The sequence below is a fragment of the Cyprinodon tularosa genome, unplaced genomic scaffold (genome assembly GCF_016077235.1).
Source record: "Cyprinodon tularosa strain WSP-4 unplaced genomic scaffold, ASM1607723v1 ctg94, whole genome shotgun sequence".
NCBI classification, from domain to species: domain Eukaryota; kingdom Metazoa; phylum Chordata; class Actinopteri; order Cyprinodontiformes; family Cyprinodontidae; genus Cyprinodon; species Cyprinodon tularosa.
Window position 1 is genome coordinate 128,507 of NW_024039718.1, and position 27,972 is coordinate 156,478.

General features: G+C 38.5%; 1 protein-coding gene across 2 annotated transcripts in view; it reads right to left on the reverse strand.

Annotated features, from left to right (window-relative positions):
- LOC119776539 (filaggrin-2) overlaps positions 1 to 27,972 on the reverse strand; it is a 122,411-nt gene that overhangs the window by 75,020 nt on the left and 19,419 nt on the right. For both annotated transcript variants that reach the window (XM_038274988.1, XM_038274989.1), the window contains exon 3: positions 19,116 to 19,759. In XM_038274988.1, the coding sequence (XP_038130916.1) occupies positions 19,116 to 19,759 (644 nt within the window). The remainder of the gene's footprint in view (positions 1 to 19,115; positions 19,760 to 27,972) is intronic.

The window sequence follows — 27,972 nt, forward strand, 5'->3', positions numbered from 1 at the left end:
GGGAGGAACAGGGGAAGGGAAAGCATAAAGGAGAGCATCAAAACCCACTTGTGCACTTAGCAAGACAATTAGCACAAGGACTTAAACTTGGGGGTCTTAGTTAGGGAAAAAAGAAAAGAACAATGGCTGTTTTTAGCTACACTGTGAAGGAAAACAAAAACTTACTCATTAAGTAGGAGATGTTCCTAGAAAAGCCAAATAATTACTATATTATTGATAAATGGTTAATAGGTTGAACTAAGCTCTATTTTGAGGCATATGTGTGAAACTGAATTTCCATGTTCATGAAATGAACTAGGGCTGCAATTAATGATTATTTTGCAAATTGATTAATCTGTCAATAATTTTTTCGATTAATCGATAACTAACCTTGAGCCAAAGGTTACTTAAAGAGGGCTTTTAGGTTGTTGCAGTCGTCCCCAAACTGGAAAGCTACTCAAAATTCAGGGAAGTGTGGCTGCGGTGTTTGATATGGAAGTCTTACGCATATAAAGATTGTTGGATGTAATTTCTACACAACTGTAAATCTGACTATGAGGGAAGGAGGTGGTGTTAGATTATTATTATTTCAATTTCTGCATGACAAATTGTATAAGTGTTTAAGGTGTCTAATAATTAAGTTTTTTTTTTCCTCTTTGAGACTGGCTTTTGGGAAGTCATGAATATCTAAATAAGCTTATAAACATGTTTAAAAATATCATTAATTCTTTTTGCAGAAATTTTTGTCAGTTTGCAGTTTAAGTTTCATTAAAAAAAAATTCCATATAACAGGCTCAGTGAGACAAATAAACAAAAGCAGATTTGTGAAATTGGATGGATTTATGACATGTTGCCGGTATCTAAGCAGTGGGATCAGTTGCAACTGTGGATTTTTTTTTAGATAAACATTGTGAAAATTCTGTCCCATTTAATCATAATAATTATACGGGCAATTAGCATACAGATGTAAGTTTAATGTATAAATCAATGGTTGGTTTAGTAACTTATCTTAAAACTAAATACCCACTGCATACCTATACTACAGCTAAATGTTAACGTTTTATTCCAAATAGAAAAAAAGTAGTAAGAATGCCAAAGCATTTTATAAAAGCAGAAGTAAAGTTCTATAAATCCTAAATTGGTCTTTAGGGAATCCATATTCAGTAGGCGGTAAAGATAAACTTAAATCTCAGTTCAGTTGATACCTTGGTTTTTAGATCACCTTTCGGTACGATTTTGGCTCATTTGATCAAGAGAGGCATTTTTTTTATGACTTTATTTAGTCTTAGATAAAGGCAATAATAAGGTTTAAAAACAGTTTGATTTCAAGTGTTATGTACTTCAAATGTAGGCTAAGTTGGAAGTGACTGGAGATTTGAAATGATTAATTGATTACAGATAATAAAGCCAATCCCTAGATAATTAGCCAACAATACAAACGCATGAAAATGGACAAGGATTTTATTAATAAATTTTTAAACAGGAATGCATTCATATGAGAATAAAAAATATTACATTAATCTGCATTTATTGTGATATGTACTGTAGATAATTCATTGAATCAGTTGTTGCTGAATTCACAAGATCAGCTGATGTGATATCCTGTCTCTTCAGAGGAAAGATGTGCCGCAGATATAGGTAAAGACTCAATTCTAAAATGGTTATGTATTTAGTGTAAAGCTATTGGTTTTTAATGTGATTCATTTTTTTTTTATTATTGCTGAACTTGCCCTTGTCTAACTCTGTAAAGATCAGAAACTGAAATAGTTCACTTCATTCACCCCTGCAGCTGTTGTTTAAATGAATGTCATTGGACTTTTATCTATATTCAGTCTAAATAAAAAAAAAAAGAATTTCATTACACCTTGTATCTCATATACTCAGCAGTATCTTAATCATGAAGAGATTGTCCTCTCTGCTGAGGAGTCGTGGCCTAGTTGTTAGGGCGTTGCGCTTGGGTCCCAAGGACTGCCACTGGGTTTCTGAGCAAGACCCTTGACCCCACACTGCTCCCCGGGTGACACACAATGGCATCCCACTGCTCCTCCAGGGAATGGGTTAAATGCAGAGATTAAATTTTGTTGCTTTGTAGTTGTGACAGTGTAATCACAATAAAGTTGAATTCTATTGTGTTCTATTCTATTTATTCTGCATTTGCAATAACCCTATCAGACAACAGCAGAATAACATATTTTGCTGATGCCACAGATAAGCATTCCTTAAAGGAGAATTCGGGTTTTTAACACTTTTAGCCCATTTTCTGTAGTGTCCAGGATGAAATCGAATGATCGACACCAAAATTTTGACAATTGGTCCTGTCTCTGCTTTTTGGCTCATTTAGAATCCACCCCTGGCTGCTTCAGAATGGCTTCCATTGTGCATGTCCGATAATGTCCTTAAAACAACCTTAAACGTTCTTTTTTTAAAATATGCTACTCACCGGGTCGTCAGCGCTGTTCAATGACGTTCCAAAAAAAGTTTCGTAAAGAAAAAACGTTCCTGTAGTGTTTTATTTAGCATTTTGTAAATCCCATTGAGTTCTGTAGGAATAGTCAATATTCCCCTGCCACCGGAAACGGAAATGGGGCCTGTTTACACAGTTGTAGTCTTTTCGCTTCACTCTGTGTACTCCGACGTCGAGGTGCTAACGTCTCTGTTAAACACTTTAAAAAACTCTGAAAATGGAATACGAAAGGTGGATTCTTGATTCTCGACGTCGGAGTACACAGTCAGTTTGTTAATGACATCCTCTGCAGATCTGTTTGGTTCACCTCGAACGCTGCTGTCTGTCATCAAGGTCCACGATGGGACCAGATTTTGGTTAAAGTGAAAGTCTGTGAAATCAAACTCTGATTGCTGACTCTAGGGGACAGAACCTTTCTCGATAAAACACATGAGCGTTTATTTTCTCTCTCTCGCACATTGAGCCTTCAGCTGATGAGTTGTTAATCGGTACCCATCAACATGGCTGTAATTACACAGATAGTTCAACAGTAGAGATGGCAGTGTGTTTTTGATCACACTATAACTGTAATAATGCTATGCTAATGAATGTGGCTGACTGAGAACAAGCTATCTCTTCAAGGACACCTCATGTTCTCCAACTTACAATTCCCAGAGTGCTTTTCAGCTTCAGAGCATGCTTACGGTGTCAAGAGATTCCCCTTCTCACCAGATGTAAAGTAAGGCACAGTGCAAATGCTTTATTCTTTTTTATCCGGTTTTGTTTTAAAAAGGATGTTTATGGGTAAGACATGGGAGAGAAGAAATCTACTGAAGGGGGTGGGGAGGCAAAAAAATACTCATCTGTGAGAGAAAAGAAATGAAAGGAAAACAGGCAGAATCGCTGACTATAACTTTCTTCCTTTGTGAGAGGGAATAAACTGTGATTATCAAATCAGTTACAACCGTCGCGTCATAAATCATTGCATATGAGAGGAATGATGACACCTCACTGTTCCACAGCTTTCCGCATGCCATTCTTTTCCAGGGAGCACTCATGAATGATTTAAAAAGTGGTCTGTTTCTAAGACTTGGGTACCTCTAAGGGAGATAACTCAGGTAGGAGGAGTCGCTGTAAGGTAGGAGGGGCTCAAAGTAAAGGTGTGCTGTGAAGGAACCGGAATGTCAGGCATTGCGTTTTGTTATGTCTTTCAAAAATATTCAAAAATATAAAACTTTTTAATGTTTCCACCATCTAATCCTTTAATGTATGAGACAACTAAAGTATGGCTGCCTAAAATGTGAATACCAGGAAACAATATTAAGTGATACACTGCTTTTAAAGATGTTTCTTATAGTCTAAAATTTGAAATGTATTTGGGTGCTATTTTTATCCTGCACACATCAGACAAAACTTACTTTCAGTTAAGGCTGGAAAATCTTTGTGATTTCTTATGTGCTTTTCTTTGGCAACTTGTACTTCTTTCCCACTCGCCAAAAAAACATTTAAACCCGGGAACAATAATCTTTTAGTGGCAGTGGAAATAGCTCATTAAACCGTGTCAAACGATTTGGCAATTGACCCAGGCTAAAATGGCCTTCAAACAGCAATGCTACATACTGTGGGAACAGCAGACATGGGTCAGCCTGCTAATCTATGTGACACCACTGAACACAACGAACGTGCATCACAAGTTTGCGCCAGTCACTTCTGACCTAACAAGCTAAAACAGCTCTGTTTACATTCAATAAACATGGAGAAGCCCTGGTTAGAGGGTTTTGGACAGACAAAAGGAAAAAACACTTACTACGCCCTGGCTTCTTTACCTGTTGCTCTCCATTGTTTACTTTCCTTATTTCTTTTGCACTGGTGACTCTCTTAAGAAAAATTAAGGGGAATAAATCCCTCATGCAACAAGTTTCAGGCTCCATCCCAAATGTCAAGACATTTTTGTGTGTGAGTTTGCAAACTTTTAGAAGATGGTGTTTTGCATGAATGCCTCCAAAGCACCACTTTGTCCCATTCATGACTTCTAACAAAATGTATAATTTGTTTATTTAAAAAATAATTTTCATTTGCCAGTCTCTTGTGAAGGCCAGATTTTCAGGGTACATCACAAAAAAAAAATCTGTCAGTACATTCTCCTACATGAGTAGCTGTTCTCTAAAGCTCATTGGGCTTGCTGTGCTTCTCTTTGCTGGGTCCTGGGTTAAAGTTCAGTCAATTAAAAATGCTCACATACGTTTTTTGGCAATCGTGAACCATAAGGCATCTGAGGCTTTCAGGGAGCTGTATTTACAGCTTAATACTGAAATTCAAAGTAAATAGAGATGTACTTTAATTACCAGTTTAATGCTTTCTGATGGCGATTTTATTTTGGGGTATCTAGGTAAAAATAGCTTAATATAAAAGAAAATGTTAAAAGAAAATATGTTATTTTCAGTTTTACTTCTACCAGATGAAATCATGTGACAGAAAATAGCTGACAATAATTTCAGCGCAAAGTGGTGTTTTATTCCAACACTACACACGGAAGTTTTCAGCGGTGTGCATGGATAAATGGTGGCCGTGTTAACTGGTGAATAATATTTACAGAGCTTCACACCGTACATCATTCATCACAAAATCCCGCTCCCCGACTAGTCCCCTGAAACTAGGAATTAATCCATCATCTGCCTGCATCTCTTTTCTCTCCTTTATCCTGGCTTACACTTCCCATCCGCTCACCTTTCGTCTGCTAAGGACGGGAAAAGAAAACTTATGAGTAATTCAAAAATAGAGTGGCAGTCTCCAAAGTCAAAGTCGCTCTAACAAGCTCATTGAGACACTGGAAAAAAGAATGAAGTGCCCTAAAGAACAGGGAGTGGGGGCAGAGGGTAAGCATCTGTTCCTTCCTCGTTCTCTTGTGGAGTGGAGGGGCAAGCCCAGAAACAAAGACTCTCCACTATCTGCCCTGTCGTCCTCATTCACGCTTCCACTGAAACAAAAACCTTTGTACAAGTAGGATTAGCAGCAGAAAGCCATTAAGGGTCTAATTAGTCCTTCCCTTTGGATACAGTGTTGCAGCACGAGGGTTATATAATGGGTGATTTGCAAGTTTAAATGAGCATGTTTCCGCAGCAGTTTATCTTTATTTTTTATAAATGGTCATAAACTTTAAGCTTTTACGTTTAAGGCGTTTATTCTGCTAAATAGAGGAACTTTGATCACTCATTTCTCTGAATAATATAGTCAATCAAGATAAAGTATAAAGGTGAGTTAAAACTAAAACCTTTAACTAGTGGCTAAGGGGTGCAAATTCCGTACAAATAAATGATTGAACTGCCAATTAAGAAAGTCATGCAAATACAAAATTGAGACTGGCAAACTCAAAAAAAATAGATGAACACACACACACACACCACCCACCCCACACACACACAATAAGACAGACATGGAAAAAAACTGCTGCAAAAGAGAACAGCTACAATCAGAAGCAGGAAAGGAGACATGGAATGCAAAAACCAAACCCACTGGAACAATATAACTGATGCTAACATACAAAAACAAATGAAAAGTAAAAATGCTGCCAGTGGCAAAAAAACTGCAAGTTAAGAAAAGCTGCAAACTAACCCCATATATTGGAAATACTCCAACCTATAGGGTGAGACAATAATCAACTCATGTGGGTCCAGATTCTTAGTAAAGTCGTAGACAGGATCTTAACAGAGATTAGGTGTCTTAAAAAGATTTAAAGAAAAAAATTGACTTTTCTTTCTTTCCTCCAGATATCCTCTGGACATTTTTTGCATTTGCAGGTTCTGTCCCATTCAGCATTTCTTGTTTGCAAGTTTTTTTTAATTTATCTGATTTTTGAGTTTGCCTGCTTCCTTTATTGTGTTTGCAGTACTTTTTGAATTTGCTGTGAAATTATGAATTTACACTGCGTTTGCACCCCTTGGCCAGTGTAGCATATACTGGGCTGTAGGGTTGTCAAAAGTATCGAAACTCAAAAAAGTATCGATACTGAAATGTTGTATCCGGATACAATACTCGTTTTTAAAAGTATCGATACAGTGCCGTCACCAGTGGCACCTAAGCAGTCATTCATCTAAAGTGCAGAATAGAGGACAATGCACTTTCAGAACACTGTGTAATTGAATAGTTCTGTGCTCTTTTCAGTTTCTGACTTTTTTTTGTAAGAGGTGCAGCTGCTGAGAATTATTTTTGTTTCTTAACTGGTTTGGCTAGTGTCATTGTTATGTGTGCAAAGCATAGCCAAGGAAGGAACACTTAATTTGATTTTTATGAGTTTTTTATCAAGCTTGCTTAATATTATGCACAGCATACAAGTTTATTTATTGTATTTTATTTATTAATGAAAATATTTCTGTTGAATTTTGGAGTCTTTGTTTTAATCCCTGTGGTATCGAAAATGGTATCGAGTATCGAATATTTTCCTTAGTATCGTTATCGAGTTGAAAAGTTTAGTATCGTGACAACCCTACTGGGCTGTATTGAATGGTTTAGTAAAAATATTCTTTTGTATTTAATCTTTTTTCAAAAAACCTTTTAATCAGCAAACTGTTATTTCTTGTTGTTCTGTGAAAATATAACGTGTGGCTAATATCTTTAAAAAAAAGTGAAAGACAAGAGTACGTGGTATTTAAATCAACTTAATGTCTTTTAAACATCGCAAGTCAGGGTTCATGAAAATTGACTAATATATTTGTCTAACTTTGGCAAGACAGAACTGTAACAAAAATCAAGAATATTCTATGTTTATCTTGTCACCAAGCACATTAATGAAGATTCTGAAAAAAGGCAAATAAGTTTCTGAAGCATTCTTATGATTACTTGCAGCAAAAAGTGGCATTATTATGTAAACCAAATCTAAAAACAAATAAACAAATGCTTTTAGAACATATTGAAGGAAAGGAAAGAAGTTTTAGAGTTTTATAGTGTTTGTTAACTGAAATGTTTTAACAATAAACAACTTAAATGAATTGTGGATGATTTTTGCATATTTTTTAAAAGACCCACCCTCACTGAGCCCATTTCTCCTCCTAGACGCTCGGTTTAAAAGTTGCTGTTCTCATAGCTCATAGAAGCTTCCTGTGCCCGAAAGTCCACCCTAACCTCTAAATTCCTCAATCACTATATAGAGCAGGGACTATATAGTGGACTTTATAGCAAACTCATTTAAATGACCATTCGGACAGATGATCATTGCTTTTTGCTCCATTAAAACATAACTCCTCATTCACTGTGCGGTGCCTGCACCATCTTTGTTATTAGTCGCCACTGTCAGGTAGCGGCAGCCTATGGCGACAGCGAGCCGCTGTGACAGCAAATCCCATAATGCTTTGTGAGGAGAAGCATTCCTGGACATATCTGCCTCTTCCGAGGTCTTTCTTTTTTTCTCATACACTTCGTAGACACTTGTTCTCTCATGACCCTCGGTCACTTCTAAAGAAGTGGCCGCTGTGAGAAAGGTGTGAGAAAGGTGAGCTTCAATGGATGTCTGAAACCGTAGCTCACCACAGATATACACCTGAATGTGTGCATGCGCAGAAAAATACAGCTACTGGGATGAGCATGTAGGACGGCCTTACGTAAACATATCACCAGAATGATTGACAATTAGGAAGACCACTTATTTAGATGATCCACCTGGAAATAAAAGATCATCCTCTAAACCTTTAAGGGGAGTCAAATGTGAATCAAAAGATAAATATTCAGAAAACCACATAATATCCACTATTAAGTTTGACGTAGGACCTGTGATGCTGTGGGTCGGTTTCTCTTTTCAGTGACCTTGGGAATGTTGTGACACATGGCATCGTGGACTACTTCTGAAAAGTTCTAATTTTATTGCAGTCATTACACTGCCACAAGTAGAGAGCAACGAAATGAACTATCTGCATTTGACCCATCCCCTTGGAGAGCAGTGGGCTGCCATTGTGCAGTGCCCAGAGAGCAGTGTGGGTTTAAAGGCACACTATGCAACATTTTTCAGTTAATTAATGTGTTCCATAACGTTATGGATGATTAAATGATTCATTTCAGGTTGAACAAAGGTATTCTCGGCCGCCCTGGTGGTCTGTGGGGGAAATACCGCACTTGCAATTGCAGGAGCACCGACCCGCACCCACAGGCTCAGAAGTCTTGTGAGAGTCAGTCTTGCTTTACGGCGAGAACTGCTACACGCCCCCAGTTAAAAGCATTCTCGTTGCTAGCACAGTAGCGATCTTTGTGCAGTTATGCTACGTTCACATCGGACGCAGCAAAATCGTGTCTGCTGCTTCATTTTTGCTGCTTGTACCAGTTAGTTCTGACGCGTGGCTGAAGCAGCTTTGCTGCTCTGGCTGCGCGGTGCAAAAGTGTGTCTGACGCGCTTTGGGCGGAGCTTCACTATCCTTTCTCTGCCTTGCAGCTATATTTGCTGTGATCAGTGGGAATAAAGTAGTTTTAATATGTGTTTAAGTGAGAAAATACACCTGAAAACGTAATCAGTGCCGTCAGTTCATTCAGATTATTATCCTGCCTTCAATATTTTTTCTGCCGGAGCCGCTCAGACCCCCACATACCAGCAGTGCGCCGACAGTAGGGATCCCTTCATCAGCAGCCTCTGGCCTGGTCGCCTCCTCGCGGTTCACCACGGCAGCTGGTAGGTGTTTTTCATCTAAATAATCCAAACTGCATATTCTGCCGGCAGATTTCTGCATTTTAAGTTAATTTAGGCGTCAATAAACTGTTTAAGAGGAGTGATCAGCGCTGTGTCTCTCTCCCTGCGTCAAATGCTTAAACGCGCCCAATGCGCTGCTTCAGCTGCTCAGACGTGCTGCGCCTGCTGCTCAAAACGCGCCGCGGGACCTTTTGCTGCGCCTTGACGTTACATTGCATGTAGACTCGCTGCTTCTGTCGCGCCAGCTGCGGTGTGAACGCAGCATTAGTCATTCGTTGCGTTCGCCTGTCTGCTAAGCTCAAAACAACCGCGCCTGGCTTGACGGAGAAACTAGGAGAACAGCTGTGCATATTTACGACAGTGCACTTTTACTTTTGCCCTCTGGGGGGAGCCTCGCTGGAAAATCAACACCGGTTGCATAGTGTACCTTTAAGGATCTTTGCTCAGGGACAGTCTGTGGGAGTGGGGCTTGAACTCAGAACCTCTTGATTCCAAGCGCAATGCCTTAACCACTAGACCGCCATTCCCCCGCTGGTGGCTCATACAGTCATGTCAAGACAGAGTAGGTACACCTCCGACACAATAAATTAAACCTTCGGCTTCCATCACACTTCAAAGATTTACCCTAATTAGATGAAGAGTGAGGAGCAAGAGAGAGGACCCATAACTTTGGATGACATAGAGAGATTTTTCAAAGAGGAATAAACAAAAATCCCTTTCTCTGTGTGCTCAAACTGGATCAACGTTTTGCATTTAAAGGTCACAACATGCTGTGTAAACAAAACGTACAAAGCAGAATCCGAAACATACAGTATAATGAGAGGAACAGATTAATTATTCAAAAAAGGTCTGTACAAGTGTACCTTAAATTTAAAAAGAGTATTTTTAAAATGAGTTCAGAGACCCATAAGTATTGTTAAGGACGGAACCTGACAGACGATTTTTTTTTTACTCTAACTGGTTTTACTACAATACACAGATATGCTTAATCAGTTTGGTTTCCTTTTCATTTTTACAGTGAGCTGCATGTGAACATGTGAGTTGTGATAAAAAGGAGGTGAACCTGGCAGATTCACTCATGCATAAGTCTCCAGAGAAGCAGCTGTTTCTACAGGTTCGTTTGAACAGAGCAGGCTTCATTCATCCTTGTGGGCTGGCATAAAAGCAGCCTCTACAGGAAACTTGTGGACTACTTTCTATTGTTTTTAACCAGATTTAGTGTTTTATTTCTACCTGTGGTCTTGAGTTTGTCACAAATACTTTTTGAAATGACCTCTTTGAATCCCCTGTAGTTGGTCACATAGGAGTTGGCCCCTGGGTTGCCATCTTAGAGAACACTGGAAACCAGTGATGAAGACAACCAGGAACAAGGGAAAATGGCATACGCAACATTACACTTTTATTTCTCTGTTCACAGTTTACTTTTCCAAGATGAAAGATGATGATTATTTTACACATTATTGTTGAGCTCAATCTTTTCGCCAGTTTGGTGTCGTGTAAAAATACAGGGAGAATGAGGAAAATCTCCACAGTTCTTCCTCTGTGGTGGCAGTCAGATGTCTTTAAATCTGTTGGTGTTTTATGTTTTTGTGTGAATAGATTATTTGTCCCTCAGTGGAAGAAATTTCCATGAATGACCAACGAAGATACCCAGAAATAAAAGCAACTGAATGCAAATGTGTAATAAAGAGTAAACACCAAATGAGCGAAGAAATACATTGTAAAAAAGTTTTATAGTTATGAATAAATATCTGACTTAGACCCCAATATACACAGTTGTATTTAGAAAAAACTCAGCTAATTGTTTTCCTGTGTATGTAAAAGTAATGGGATATATACAGAAATAAGAAGTTCTTTGCAGAGAATAGCAATTAGAGTTTTGTGGTTTCTGGGGAGGAATCATGACTATAGAGACACTTTCAGGAGTAGAGGAACTCATTTATTTTAGAAAAATAATTCCTTCAAGGTTCTGTAATCAGCTCAATTAAATGAGATTAATTTCTTGTTTAACGATTAGCAATAGCAGTTGGCAAATAATAACTGAATCAAGAAAATACATATATGTGAACTTTAACAGATCCATCATCAGGTCTGTGATTGACCAATATCCTTTTTTTTTAGAGTGTCCTGTCTGGCAATGTGGCAATAAGAATAATTTTACCAGATTTTACATTCACAAGTGGAGCAGTATGGCTATCGCCATAGCGTTCCGCTTGATTTATGCATATATTTATACATGCGGGGAGTATTACAGATTATATGGACACTGTAATGTAAGTAGAACAGGAAAGGAAAAACAGAAAAAAGGAAAAGAGATGGAGGAGATAAAAGGGAGATAACAATAAAAAAATTATTGACCATTATCCAAAACATGAACTTTGGTGTCATTTTAATAATCTGTATTTAAATTATTGTGCCTCTGGTACTCAACCTACCCTGTGCTGCTTCTTTGCATCATGCAAACTCACCTCAACAGAGCTACAGTGTGTCCATCAGTGTTAACAGATTAGGGGATAGTCTACTGATTTATCTTCTGTAATGAATTAGTTAAAAATTAATAAGGTAAAATCCCAGCTCGAATTTTTACAAAAGAGTTTTACACCATGAGAATCTTGCAATGATTTCATTTTGTATGCGCTATTATTAAATGAAAGAGTGTCAAAGTTGTTGAAAAATTTACAAGCGTGAAGTGCATCTTCTGTGACACATAATCTAAACTGCTGTAATTTGCCGCATTAGACATTATTTTCCCACATGGGTGAGTTTTTTGGGGGTACCTTGCATCTACCAATTGTCAAAGATGATGTGGCATCTGATCATGTGCAGGCAATGCAGGGTTACTTTCCAATGTGCCTTTATATTATCTGCTAATTGGTTGTAAATCTATGCATGCTATACCCTTCCTTCGGCCCTCTGTTAGATGTAGAAAAGAACTAACATCGCTTTCCCCAGCAAAAAAAATTTTCTTTTTTCTTTTCATCTCTAAGTTTGGTACATTTAAAAACACATATTACCACTTCATGAAGGAAAAATTCAGTGTCTGGCTGATAATAAGCCCCCAAAACAAAGAGAAACATGAAAGCTGTTGTAAAAAAAAAAAAAAAACTTGCTGGTGCTTTAAACATGTACACCAATGGAAAGTTTCCTGTGCCAGTTTGTGAGGAGATGGAGAGCTTAAACCTCTCAGCACATTAGCTCGATCAGCGGGGGTGCCAGAATAGCACAGAGAGAAACACAGACACACGGCTGATAAACGAGTCAAGCAGGCATAGAACAACATGACCACGTAAAGAATAAAAAAAATTTCTGAAGGCGTAATATTTGAATACCTTTTTTTTTTGCCAGTTCAACTCTTAACAAATTCACACCACTGGAAAACAATTATTTGTTGCTTTCAGACAAGACTGAACCTACTCAATGTAATTAGGGATTAAGTCTACAGAGTCTAGTCAGTACACTGTATTGTACTATTAGTTACCATGGTGCAAAGGAAGATATTTAGACTATTTCAAATTTTACTGGTTCTTATAATTGGGAGGAAATGAAAAAGAAAATCTCAACTGTTTTTCCCAAAAAACAGCAACACTATTTTTAAAGAAAATGACCTGAGTTGAATGGACACAAATCAGTTAAATATGTTGCTCTATAAAACCAAATCAAAGTTTGAGTAGTTAGATTCTCCTGTATGAGTTTTCTTAATGAGTGTTTAACAATGACTGTGCCACTTAAGCTGACCTGATACTGCTCTCTAAATCTGAGATTACACTGGAATCAAATCTCTTTTCAGAGACACTCTCTATTGAAGCTCCCTACCCCAACTTTTATCTTAAGAAAGTCTGTGCGCAACTCACAAATTAATAAACACCAACAAAAAAGTATTATTCCAACAGCTAAATTGTTGAAAGCTGTGCAAAAAAATTATACTTCATCTGCTATGAATATTTTCATGAACTTTGTCTGACTTGCAGCTGACTGGCATGATGCTGTAATGGAAGAATGATCAGTGGTGTAATGTGGCACATTTGCTGACTGTTGCTCTTTACACCTGATTCAGCTTACTGCCATAACACAGTAAGAGACACTCAGACTACTTGACTTCTCTTAAATGTCATCTTCTCCAATCAAATCAAATTTAGAAGTCAAGGAGAAGAGAACCTGATGCTGCAGCGATTACAAGCCCTGAGAGGCAGGGGTGAAAAAAACAACAACGCAGACTTTGTCTAGCCCCTCATCCTGCTCCATCTCCTTTCCTCTCTCTTGGCCTTAATCCACTTAGTTGGCTCTTCCTGAGCTTGGAGCCTTTGCTTTATTCCATTATAAAGACCCACCATATGATTTGTTGTTTATTTCATTAGAAAAAGGCCCAATCCATGACCCTATGTCTAATCCATAATGCAGACCTGTGGGCTGCTGTTGTCTGCGCCACGGTCCGGACAGATGGGACAGAACGGTGCAGGCATGGAGAGATGGAGGTCGAATGGATGAGGGAGAATTTGAGAGCCCTATTTATGAGTGAGCCTTCCTGGCGAATATCATTTCACTGATCTAAATGATGATAGAGCTGAGATTTTGCTACTCTGTCTTTTGATGGTCAGAGATAGCTTTCATACGGTCCACCAGTGATATGGAAATACCCTCATCTGCAGTTTGAATCCAGCCTGCAAAATGAACATAAATCCCTGGGCTTTTCAAATCTAAAACACCTTTACTTAGAGTTTATACTGGAGCCAGTTCCTTAGCACATCCCATTTAACCTTGAGAGAGACGAGTGATGCTGAATCATATTCTGTTGACTCGGTCCAATCTGAATCGGTCTCTGTTTGACCTTTCTTCTGTCTTTGTCAGCTTCCAAACACTTGCTCCACCTTTGGCTGTCCTCTCACATGCAGCCAGCTCAACCTTTTTATCTTGTCAACAAATCGCTCTTTCATCAAACTTAACTTGCCTAGGTTTGCACCTAATACATTATTGGGTTCTATATACAGTATATTGATTAAACAGCAGTATTTATCCCTGAGCACCTGAGGCTTGTTAGACCTTGGCCAATCACTGTAACAGCACACATATAAGGGACTCATCCAGCAGAAGGAACTGATTGATGGAAAAGGGCTTGTTTTGCTGTCTCTGTGCAGCCTCAATTCAAATCATTAAGAACAGTCAACTAATAATAATTACTTTTAACTGGGTTCAGTCCAAGAGCCTCAACAAGAAGCCAGAGGACAGACAATACAGCCAGGAAGTGACTACAACCCTCTCTCCATCGATAATGCTGGCAGATCTCATTACTGAGGCGACCTGCGGTACACTGCCACTCGGTCCTGATCATATAAAACCCATTTCAGTGTGCCGTCCACGATGGAGCGCCAGCGTAGTGGGATATTCATTATTCAAATTTTAAGCATTGGAAATCCCAATATGTTACAGAGGCCAGATGAGACGAGATGAAATAGCTTAGCCTTTTGTCCAGAGAGCATTGACTAATAGTCTTGCTCCCCAGAATCAATTTCCCAGCCGTAAGAATCAGAATCTCCTGATTGTACTGTACTGTTGAGGACCCCCCCCCCCTCCCACTGCTACCACCTAATACCCCTCCTGGCTGCCCAGAATAACTTATTGATCGGTGATAATGTTACGGGAGGTGCGGGTGGCCAGGGCGGAAGACGGACTGGCCTCAGTCATTCTCAGCAGGGCTAAATTTGGGTCCTCACTGCATGCTGACACAACCTGCCACCAGCCAAATTTCTGGCTGAGAATTAAAAAAACATATTTAAGGAGAGATGCAGGACTGGATCGATTTTTATACACAATTCTAACCTGCTAACGCAAATTTGAGCAAAACTGGATTCCAATTTCAGAACAATTAAGTTAGAGTAGATGTGAACAACACTCAAAGTTTTTTTTTATGGTCTTCCTGTTGTCAGTTAATAATTAATGTTTGGAACAGAAGCTGTGTCTTATTTTCATGCAATGAAAAAAGAAGGATGTTGTTAGCTCTCAACTCTGAGAATGTTTTAAACATTTGCAAAACAAGAATAGAAGGTAAAAGTGAACTTCTCTGTGCAGCTCTCAGCCTTCCTATTAGTTGCTGATAACCTCTCTTTCTTGAATCCGGAATGAACTGCAGCACAGTTTCCCCTTAAATAGCTTATAGGTTTCTGGTTTACTTAAAAAAACACACCACTGATACTGAAATTAGTTTCTGGATGCAGTTACCTCGCTAATCTAGCGAAATCCAATGTTTGAGTTTCTGGGTGGTTGATCACAAGAAAGATTCAACAGCAAAAAGCCAGATTGCTGTGACCTTTTTGTCTCTCATTGCATCTCTATATACTTAAATAAGTCAAGCTCAGGGGTATTTAAAAAAAAAAGATTTGAATATTATGTAAGTCTACAGCGTCTACGCAAGTCCAAACCTGCACTGTTTAGAAGCATTCCTTTTCCAACTCTGCTAAATCTAATGAGAGGCTCGTTACAGGGCCTATACTGAACTGAATCACACACTGAAGGAATCCCACAATTAGATTTAGGCATTTTGGAGAAGAGATGCATCTAAAAGATGCAGAATGGTAGCTCTTAAGGACTAGATTTAGGCACCCAGGGTTTAGAAGATACAGCCAAGAAGAAAGAAAACATATTCTTTATGTATTAGCCAGTTTTGATGACTAGTCATTAGATTTACTGACTTTGGTTTAGGGTCAGCCTAAGGTGATAAGTGTGTCAGAAAATAGATGGATGGATGATCAGGCTAAGAGATGGTCTAAATATTGGGCTGGTAGCCCTTCTCTGTTTGATCCTGTGCTGAGGCTGAAAAGTGGTTGTGATCAATACCTGCAGGCCCTCTGCCAAAGGGCTGCAGGTGTGTGTGTGTATGTGTATGTGTGCTGTGTCAGCATACACTCAGGACTTCATCAAACACTCCCAACACCTTTTCCTCACACGCCGACATGCATTTACAGACACCCACATCGGTCAACGCCCCACTCAGACGCTCATTTTCACTTTCCCCTTTCTTTGCTCAGCAACCTGAACATCTTGCACACACAAATGGACTTGCATACACAAATTTGTCCCAATCCACACCCATCCCAACAATGATGTTAAATACCATTAAAATGTCAGCCTCGTTGTATTGATTGGAATAATAACTCTGAAAGGAAGAAGAGATGGCTTGTTGATGCTAAGCAGGTGCATGATCGCTGGAACATCGTTCACTGTCACAGAGTTGCAACGTCAGGGTTTCACGATCCTCTGGCAGAATGTGGATCACGGTTTACGTTCGACCACCGACTCCTTTTATTTCTGTCATCAATCATTGTCCAGTGACAGGCACACCACGATTCATGCTGAGAGTGGGGTCATTCTGAGAAGCCCTCTGATCACAGCTGCTGTGCATGCATGTCAAAACCAGAGCGTATGTTCATCACCAGGGGAGTTTTGCTGTCTGTCACATATGATCGTGGAAAAGGATCTATTATATAATTTACAGGTTCTAGAGTTTGAATGTAGCCAACAGTATTTTCATTAAAATTAGTCTCTGAAGCACTTAAGTGCAAAATTGTAAGGCAAGACTCTTAAAATTTCAATCTTTGAATCATATAATGCACTCTACCACAGAAGAACTCCCCTGAATTTATGTAGGAGCTTTAAATACCACTTCCATAAATGTATGAAAAGCTTATTTAACCGTTTGTAGTACAATTTTAAAGATTAAAATAGAATGAGATGTGAGGCTCTGTGACAACTGCTTTTGTGTTTTGTTCTTCACTTGCGCTATCTTTAACTTTTTTCTTTTAGATCAATTTCAGTAATACATAGGTTATTACTGTTCTTACTTCTTACTTTACTTACTCCTTGACAAAGAATAACATTGCAGAGAACATCCATTCATCCATTTATTTTCTGTACCCTGTTAATCTACCTAACAGATAACAGGAAAATAAACTAATTTATCAAAAAGCCAACAGAGACACCGTGCACAGACTCACACAACAGAGGTTTAGACGGACCAGTTAGCCTAACATGCATGTTTGGGGGCTGCTGATGGGGTGGGAAAAATTAGACATTTTGAGGTAAAACATTCAAAGCATACACGGAAAGACCAAAAACTGAATATAAATTGGTGGCTGTCTATTTGGGAGGGAAAAGCGCAGCTTTATTTTAACAATAAATCAGCGCTAATCAAGGTGCTGCATAGTCAGAACATGATCTTAAACAACTAATAAAGCAGCAAACTGAGGCTGTACCTCAGAAATTATGTTTGAGACAAAGAATCTATCAAAAAATAAATACATCTATTCAGATAGAATATATAAGGCATTAATATCAAAGAGGTTTCAGAATGGAACTTGATATCTGCATATTCCCTATTTTTAAAATGATCAGTTTTAATTAAAAAGAAAAAAAATGTCCCGACTCTCACATCAATGCTTCTGCTTTGTAAGGTCAAATATTTCTCCAGCACTGTTGTTGCCTGTTAGGTAAAGAAGTAAAGCCTTTTTATACCTTCACATCTGAGAGTTTCACAGATGATCCTGGTTTTAGTCTGCAGAAACACAGAGGTATCTCAAACAACAAATCTCTTATTGAACTATTTAAAGCGTGAGCTAAAAGAGTCTGAAAAGACTCTACATCTAGCAGCAAGAAACTGCTAAGTCTGCAACAGTGTAACCTTATAAGCCTTCTTTCTCGACTTAATCAAGTATTAACATGGTGTGTGCATGTGTGCCTGTTGTGGGTGTGTGTGCGTTCCTGTTTCTGCATCAGGGTAAGAATCATTTCTCAGATTTCACCAGTAAACTGCAAACAGTTTGAAGCAAAGTGAGGACATTTTGCTGGTCCTCATTTCCCTTTTGCTAATGGTTGGGTTTAGGACTAGGGAGTGGATTGAGTTTAGGTTAAGGCTGGGTATGCACTGCTAGGTTTGGGGTTATTGTCAGGGTTATAATATAAAAAGAGTGGAAATTACAGAAAAGCAGTGGGAGCCAATGAGAGTGACATAGTTCCCATTATATATATTCAGCAGGACTAGAATGTGTCTCTGTGAGACAGAAATAAAGATAACAGAGTGTATGGAATGGATTCAGCTGATTTTCTTTAAAAAAAAAAAAGAAAAGAAAAAGTGACAAAAACAATTATATATGAGCAGGTTTGCAAAACGCTGACAAAGCAAGAATTCTTTTGTTGAAAAAACTTAGATAGAAATTGGCAGGTACCGTTATATCATTTTTTCAGGCAACCAACTTCAAAGTGTTGCATTCTGCAGAGGTGCAACTCTAATGTCCCTTTTATAATTTAGTAGATACTATTCAATAAATTACATAGATATCTTAATTTCTCTGAGTATTGAATGGGTCAAACAAGATCTCTACTAAATACTGAAACTCAATTATTTTTTCTAAATCCATCAGTAATAGCACCTGAAGACAGATATGACTGAATGAATGAATGACTACATGAAATTTCCTTTCTACCTATTAAAAAAGTACATTTCTTCTGATAATCATACATTTTAGGACAATTTGCATGTTGACTAATACCCATTTCTACCCAACCAATGCCATTTTATCTTTTCGCGCTATCATTATTAACTTATATCATTTCATCCATATACTGTAAGTGTAAGTGTTTGCATTGTATTCTCTAGACAATTCTGTATTTATGATTGTAATAAATACCTATCGTATCTATAAAAATTAACTTTGTTATTGTTTTTATGTATTTTTTTTAAATAAAAACATACTTATTTCTGTGCTTATTGATTTCTACAGCGATTACTGTAGTTTATCTTGTAACTACGGGTAGAGGCAATATACAGAAATCTTTTTTACATATTTATGGGAGTAATTTCCAACAATTATGAAAAAAAACTACAGGAATTCAAAAGGCATGGGTAACAATGTCTTCCTTTTTTCCTTTTTTATCAATATATATTATGAGGTATTGAGTTTCTGCTGTCTTTCTTACATAATTAGTCTCTTTTCAACAAACGTGTAAACCAGTGAAAAATAGAAAACAGTTATTCCATACCTTGCAGGAACCTCAATATTGGAGATTGCGTAGAAGTACTTTAGCAGATTATCTCTCTGGACGTAGGTGCCTCCGAGCGCAGGCCGCAGCAACCTCAACCTTAGGTTGGTGAAGGTAAAGAAGTCCCTCAGTCCCTTCATACTTTCCATGCGGGTGTACAGGCTGTCCATATTCTGCAGCCGAGGGCCAGCAAACACAGCAAAGCGGTCCCTCACCTCAAACTTCACGTTCTTATCATTCTTGGAGCCAACCCAGCGCGAGTACTGCTCAGTACAAATGACCCGAGTGAGGTTTGTGGGAGAGAAGTCACGCACTTGTTTGGCCTGCATGTTAAAGGCGTCTTGGCAGTCATCAGCATAGAACTGGTACGGTTGCCAGGACTTTCCGTGGTCCATGGACTTATCCAGAACCATGATTGTGGGACGGCCGTATTCAAACGTGATCTGGATGTCATCGGTGAGCTCCAGACTCTTGTTCCAAGACATGGTGATGTTGGCTAGCAGAGGCTCAGGGTGTCGACCCCAGGTTACTGTCTGCCAATAGGTGATTAGGCCGTTGCGTTCACGGTCCTGCATCAGCTGAGGAGGGTGGGCCAAGTCTGGGTTGGAGGCATCACATTCATCGCTGCACAAGTATGGGTTCTCCTACGAAAGAGATAAAGACGAAGTAGCAAGGTCAGTAAATAACCAAAACATTTGGATCATAATTGGAGTTTGGTCATCTACATCACAATAGTACAGAAAAGCTTTAAATGTAGTAGAGTAAGTATCAGTGAAGGAAAAAAAGCTTTAGTAGTATTAGATACAATCCTTTAATCCAAAGCAATATAATCTCTTACTAATAAATTTGCTCCAAAATGTCCAAAAGTCAGTCGTTAGTTTATAGAGTTTGGAATCCTGAGGTTCTGAGTTTGAGCTCCACTCCCACAGACTGCCACTCTAGGTCTCTGACCAAGACCCTTAACCCCACAGTGCTCCCCGGGTGCCGCACAATGGCAGCCACTGCTCCCCAAGGGGATCGGTTTAATGCAGAGAATTCATTTTCATTGCTTTGTGCTTGTGACAGTGTAACAGCAATAAAACCTGAAAGAAAAAGATTATAAGATAATTTAATCCAAATCAAGCACTATAAGCGGGGTAGAGTCTGCCAAGCAACTGAACTGGTCTTAAAGGTTAAGATACTAAACAACTGAAGATGGAGTGTGAAGGTCAGGGGGACTGCATGGACAGCAGAGTGTTGCAACACTTTAACTCTAAAGAACTGATCCTCCACTTCAACTAACGCCAAGACTTTGAAACTACTGCCCCAGTACAAACATAAAAAAATCATCAGGATTATTACCAGATCCACACAAGCCTCCTTTCATCTGCACAAAGAGATGACTTTTGTTATCATTCTAAAATGTTTATACACCATAAATAAGAATTTTATTTCCCTTCTAATGCAACTGGAAGTTAAAAAGATGTGTTTAAGGATTGGTCTGTCTATGAAGCTTCATGTGGTTTCTGTTTTACTGGGAGAGTATATCGACAGTCACGACTTAGTTAATTTAATTATTGTACTTGGTAAAAGGTTTATCTTTAAAGCCAAAAATAGATTTTCATTTAGTATTAATTTCTTTAAAACATTTATTCAGCATTTTTTTACTTTAGAAAGTTACATGGTTGAAATGAATAATATAAAAACCGATGGGAAGTTCTCATATGTTTATTCTGAAAATGTAATTTGTGGACGAATGAATGGGTGAATGAATATGAATGAATGTGAGGGGGTGAGGGGAGGGAGTGTGGGAGGGAGGCTTTTGGGTTGGTATATTATCTCTGTAAATGCATCCTGTGTTGTCATTTATGTTGATTTACTGTAATAATAATAAAAAATAAAATTACCTGCATATTCCACAATACATCAGGTCTGTTTAAATTATCAAATAAAATAAAAGATACTAATTTCGCTGTGGTCACAAATACAGTGTATAATCACCGAATAGATAGTATTCAAAACAACTTTATTTTGTAAATGAAGCCTGACATGTTCCAAAGTGGTGTTACAGACAGGTGGCTGGAAGACTCACAAAGCTTAGATTAGCTGCAGAGTTCACATAGCTGACTTTTATCTGCCAGTTTTCTGACAGCCCATTCAAAACAGAAGTCAAAATATTGGCTCAAAGAATTCCCAGAGATCTGTGCTCATCTCTCTTGGTGCTTAATTTGCTAAACTCAGCTCTGGTGCTGTTTGGATTGTATCAGATACAGAAGGCTCATTGTGTGCCCCCAGGAAGTGCTAATTACTTTGATAAGGGTTATTATTTTTTTCCACTATTTATTAAAGTCATACAGTCTGTCAAATGAGCCAGTTCCTTGTATCTCCCACTGTAAATTATTAGCTTTAAATCCTCTTAAAGTTTCTTGTAATCATTAATTACTGCACACATTTATGTCCTACTTCAATCATTCAATAACACAATAATTTATTTTTCCTAATTAACAACAAAGCAAATACCTTCCTCGACTAAATATTTTCTTATGTTCAAATTTGTCTTCTTGACATTTATACAGTTGCAGTAGCTCAGTTTTCTCTTTTATTTTATGATAAATAAAAGGACAATGTTAATTGTTTTACAGTAGGGTTAAAAGGGTGAACATTGCATAGAAAGTGCATTTTTTCATTAGCTTGCTCATTATTTTTCTTTTTTTTTTTCTCTTCCTTTTATTTGTATAGGAATTATGATAGCACCTGATTGCAGTCTTTAAAAATGTCACAGGCCCATTTTAAAAAGCTGTTCTTGATGCGGTAGGATATTTGCCCTAAACAAAATGCCCAGACGAGTAATCAAGTAAACAAATAAATATGCTGCTCCAAGGAAAGTTTTTTTTAAGCAAGATAATTTTTGAAAAATAATTGATGAAATGGAGAAAGTGAAAACATTTTCTTGCTTACATTAAAATAAATATATCAGCTTTGACACAAGTTAAGGCAAAGAGGTATGCTCCCATTTCTTTAAATTGTGTCTCACGTTGTGAATTTCTGAAAGACTGCATGTAAGTTTTTGGCATCCCCTAGAGATGTTTCTTCCATATATTACCTTAAAGGCCACTATGTTTTTGATAGAAATAGGAAAATCTGTGATGATTGGTTGAGGATTCCCGCTGCATGGATGAGGATGCACAGAATGCAGTTTGATCGAAGAAAGAAACAAAACAACAAAGTGGCCATCTGCTCATTAGGGACAGTATAAAGCTGATACAGGAAACAAAATTCCTTTTTTCTGACACTCTATAGTTGTGTGCAGTCATATTCAATGTGCTTGTTTTCTTATTATCATTCAGTCAATTTACTTGCATTTTATAGATTAATTACACTGAAATTTATGTTTTCGAGCCTTTGGTCGCATTAATTATGATCATTTTGTGCGTGAAAGAAATAAAGCAATGGTTTTGCTGCTGAACCTGAATATGCTGTTTGATATACAGTAATTAATTTAAAACTCAAAAAGTATAAGACAGCGGAATCATTGCCACCCATTGCTTTTCTACAGCTGCAGACCACAACTGGGACCAGATGCAGGCTGTTTGAAATATACTGTTGATCGAGGAGTCGCAGCGATCAACAGGATCGGTAAGTCTTCCCGCTGTTTTGGCATCAAAAAGTTTGGACTGATGATGCGCCTTTCTGAAGTGCTTCTTGATCTCCAAAATCTGAAAAATTATGGATTAAGCCTGACAAGAGATGTGCAATTTATTTAGATAATAAATCAATATTACAGCAAAATATTATCGATATATATTGTGGTATATATCATCAATCACCTAATAAATCCAACTCATTCAGTTGGTAAGATTTCAGTTGATGTCTTTCTTAGCAAATCTGAGATATTTAAACTGATGGCTCTCGTTCACATTGTAAGTTACTAAGCACTTGCGCCTCAGCTAACTGCCACAGTAAGTTATATAATTAGCAGTTGATCATTTCAGACACAAACCCTACTTAAAATCCTTACTACACCCTATTATTTTATCAGCTTACGCATATTAAACTTTTTCTAACAAATGCATAAATACTGGATCACTAACCTTTAGATAATTAAAAGAAACTTAAAAAGAAACGTTTTACTTTACTTAAGCAGTTTTTTATTGCCTAATTTTTTTAAAGTGATTTCATCTGTAATTAGATCTTTTTACCAGCAAACTCAAAGCCCCTGCCAGCATTAAAGGGTTAATGTAAATAGTTTACTTGCAAATCCTCGATGAAAAATGGCGGCAGAAATCAGTAGGGTGCTTTAACATGTTCAAACCAAAGCACGCTCTAATGAGCCTCCCAGAGGTCTGTTTGCAGAGCAGCTTTTGCATAGAAATATGAGTATTGCAACATGCTGAGCATACAAATGAAGAAATGCTGGGGGAGTGGCCAAAAAAGTGAAAACTTTGTCTTTCTGCAACTATTGTGAATTTGAACTCTTTATCGCCTCCTTCTAGTTCTATAAAGGCTGAGCGGTCAATTTTCAAAAGATCTGGGGTGGAGTATCACAGGAAGCAGCAGTTTCTTCTTTATGATGTAAGCTCTAACCTGAAAGCAATACTGCGTTATATTGATGTACTGTGCAAGCATAGATCATGTGTCACTGCTTCTTTGCAGACGTTTTCTTTTTCACATCCCGAGCCAATGAGGAGTGAGCTGTTCGGCGGGAAAGTGAGCAGTCACTCAAAGCCACTCTTGCAGAGTAATACCAAGAGGAAAAAGTTGGAATCCTATGAGGCTGAGATTATAAATCATCTGATTTATGGTGACAGTGCAGAGGGGGAAAACGCTAAACAAAAGCTCACGCTGAGGTGGTGCTGAGGAAAGCTGGCTTTATAATGTATTTGAAGACACAGCTGTGGAGCGACAGTATCTACACACCGCAAACTATAGATGATACATCTTGCTTCACACTGAACCCACATAGCAGTATTGTTTACTACCTGATAACCCAATTACTTCCATTGCAGCGACTCAGATAGAGATCACTGTCAGCACAAACACACTTAGGATGATAATCTACCTTGCTCGTAAACAACTGCAAACAGACAAGGTAATTAGAATCAGATGAGGAGGGTTGTTGCAGTTGTCGGCAGTGAAAGTAGCTGCCCTGTTGGAGGTCCAGCTGCTTCTGCACCCTCGGTTACCCTGCCTCCTGATCCTGCTCCAGGAACGTTTTCCTACACTGTTGTTTTGGACATGACCCTTGACCCACTAAGTTGATTAAAGGTGACCATTTTGTCATCTTTTACCAGATAAAGAGAAACCTCTCTCCAGGTTAAAACATGTGCTTTAATAGAGGAAACTACAGATGGCCCATGTGGAGGCTTGGTGTACAATGAAGTCACATGCAGCAATAGAAATGATTGATGCAATATTTCTTTTTCATTGCACTCAGTTGGAGCTGTTTTAAGAGCTGTGTCAAACAGCTGCATGTTGCTGCTCATCAGTTTGCTCTGACCCCACAGAGCCCTTGGGGATTAGCTACAGTAGAGGTGATATGTACTGTACAATAATAGAGGCTGGAAGATTTTCATCCCCCACAAGAGCCTTACGCAAGGTTATGTTTAAGCCCTTTGTGCACCTTGTCCTCCTTATCCCACTCCGCTGCCTGCCACTGCTTTGTCCCTGCTCCTGGCATATCTGCACCAGGATACTCCAGCAACACACTGTCTCTGTGATCCAGGCCTAATGCTGCAGCAGGTGGCCCATGTCGCTAAGCCCCTCCAGCAATTATCCTCACTGGGCTCTTGCCTCCACCACAACAGCTGCTGTGATGCCCCAGTGATGAGCGGATTCCTTGTTTTTGACTTGCAGGATGACAATGGCCACCTAAACAACAGCTACAGAGCCAAGCAACGCTTTTCATGCTGTGTTTAACTTTTTCAGTCGCTGTTATGATATAAACACAAATGTTACAGTATTTTGTTAAGATTTGATATGTTTGACCAATATCCAAATCGAGCATAACTGTGAAAAAAAGGCAAAATGCTTCAAAGTTTGTTTTTTTAAATTTTTGGTATGGTATGAGTTTAGCTCCCCTGAATCAATACTTTGCAAACCCACCTTCTGCTATGATTTAAAATGTTGAATTCTTGCCACAGAGTCTGTTTTGTATTCTGGTCTGGGCAGAGGGTGTACAATGCACACATGCATGTGCTTTTATCTGTACCGATACTTTGGATGTGTGCTCATCAGGGAGACCAAATCTTCCCTGATCCACCAAACTTCAACTCAGTTTGAGCCAAAGAGTATTACTTTATTATCCTATGATTTATTTTATTTGATCAAACATTCAAGTGATTTTAGACTTTTCTTTTTTCACAGTAGTGTTTAATGTTTTGTCTGCTTTGTTGCCATTTTCAGCCTTCCTGTTTTAGGTGCTTTTCATAAAGATTGTGTTAAGCCTGAGGAAGCAATTTATCCTTTCTGGAAAATGAAAATGAAATCCCCACAGCATTAAACTGCCATCACTATAGCGTATTGTTATTTTTGATGTAACATTAGTTTTCCAATATGCAATGTGGAGTTTAAACTGTTTATCTTGTTCTCATCCAACCAAAGAACCATTTCTTTAAATGTTTGGTATATCCTCAAACCAATGATTTGTTTTTAGATAAAGTAGCACACAGGTGGACTCTATTTAACTAGTGTGCACATTGATACCAATTAGTTGACCTGGTTTTTATTTAAGGGAATGGCATTGAGGGGGTTGAAAATAATAGATGGGAATCTTCTCTTTGGTAAGTCTGAGTTAAAAACCTGATATTAAGATTTGCGGCTTTAATTTAAAAAACGAAAAACATTTAACAATAGTGACTCCTTATATTTAACTCAGTTACTTTAACGAGGGTTAAAACATAATTATTTTGGCTGATATCTATTTAGAAATTACTGAATGCTCGTTACATGCCTATTCATTTTCCATATCTCCTATCTTCCCTCATAACATTTTGCTGTGCTCCTCTGCTGTGTTAACTCCTTCCACTTTCAGAAGTTTCTATGTTATATTGGTGGCAAGGGGAATAAAGGCAGGCACACACAACACAATTTATTATGTTTTGAGAAAACATCAAACAGAACGACCTTCCCATTAAAAAGGCCACAGATGGGACGAGAAAGGGATATTGCTTTTTCACTTATGATGGCTTTCCATCATGCTGGGGGTTCTTTTTGAGATGAATGTGGAATTTACCTGGCAAATCTGTACATAATATAGGGAAATCCCTCCCACCAACACACCCCAAAAAAGAAAAAAGCACAATACTTTACTTATTTAAGTAAGATAAGTGGATTGCTGCAAACATTTGGCACTCAAAAAGGCACATTAACCTGTAAGGAATAGGAACATGTGGAATTTTACCAGAAAGACAGTTGTAGGCTGAAACTAAACAAAAGTCAAAACAGTTTAAAAGATCATTTAGAGATCATTCGTGAGAGCATTCTTTGTTAATGCATACCGTAATAACAGCCAACATAGAGTGAGAGGGGCGGGGCAGCCTTGAGGTTAGGGCATAGTGCTTGGAATCCTGAGGTTTTGGGCTTGAGACCCACTCCCACAGACTGCCACTCTGGGTGTCTGAGCAAGAGCCTAAATCCCACGCGATTTCCCGGGCGCTCCACAATGGCAGAGGTAACGGTAAATTTCTCCAATGTGAGATCAATAAAGTTCAATTATTAGCCTGCTCCAAGGGTACAATTGGTCAGTACGCATTACTTATATGACAGAAGCCTGCAAAGTGATGCAGAGGTTGTGAGTTCAACCCTCATTTGACGCAGCTATGCTTTTCTTGAAGGGGAGTGGCGGCCTGGTGGTTAGGGCACAGGGCCTGGAATCCATAGGTTCTAAGTTTGAACCCCACTCCCACAGTCTGCCACTCTGTGTGCCTGAGCAAAGAGTCTTAACCCCACATCCCCTCATCCCCTCTGCTCCCCAAGAGGATGGGTTAAAAGCAGAGAGTTCAATTCTTTGCTCTGTACTTGTGTAATGAGAATAAAAGCTGGTAGAAAACAAGGGACAACTCTGAAGATGTTTGGATGGAGTTCAGGACGACTTTTCATATAAAGCCTGAACAACCTTAGTTATTGTCGAAATACTAGGATTTAATGGGAATAGAGGGAGAGGTATGCAAATGCATGCATAAAATGGCAGAATGACTGAACATAGTCTAAAGTGCTTTGGGGCCTTGGACTCTATAAAGTGCTATATAACTATCGGCCCTTTAATATTACAGTGTGAGTACACATACAAACACTGAAATTAAGTAAAAATATTCTGTGTCAGAGCATTTGATTTTCAACAGCTGCCATTGATAACTTATCATGGAGAGCTGTTTCTAGTGCTTAGTCCTGTTTATCTCCTAGAACCAGCATAGGATCAACTTCTGCTGTGACTAACTGTATGTGCTCTCTTTGATCCTTTTTGACATAAAAACTGACTCAGGAAACACACCCTTTTCCTATTTCAATATAGAAAATATTTATGGATCAATGCTTTTATGTTCCTTTTGTATCTCTGCTTCTGTCTTGTTGAACCCCCAATCAGCCTTGACAGGAGGTCGCTCACACTGAGCTCTGTTCTGCTGGAGGTTTCTTCATGTTAGAAAGGGAGGTTTTCCTCTCCACTGTCGCTACATGCATGTTAAGCATGAAGGATTGCTGAACAGTTAAATAGATATGAAACTTTTAACTAATCTGACTGAATGATTTGACTGAATTGTCCATGTAAGGTGCCTTGAGATGACATGTATTGCCACTATGTAAATAAACTGAATTCTATCATAATGGCTGGAACCAATATTATTGTTTTCCATTGGTCTAGCTAGCGTCTCTTATGATAAGG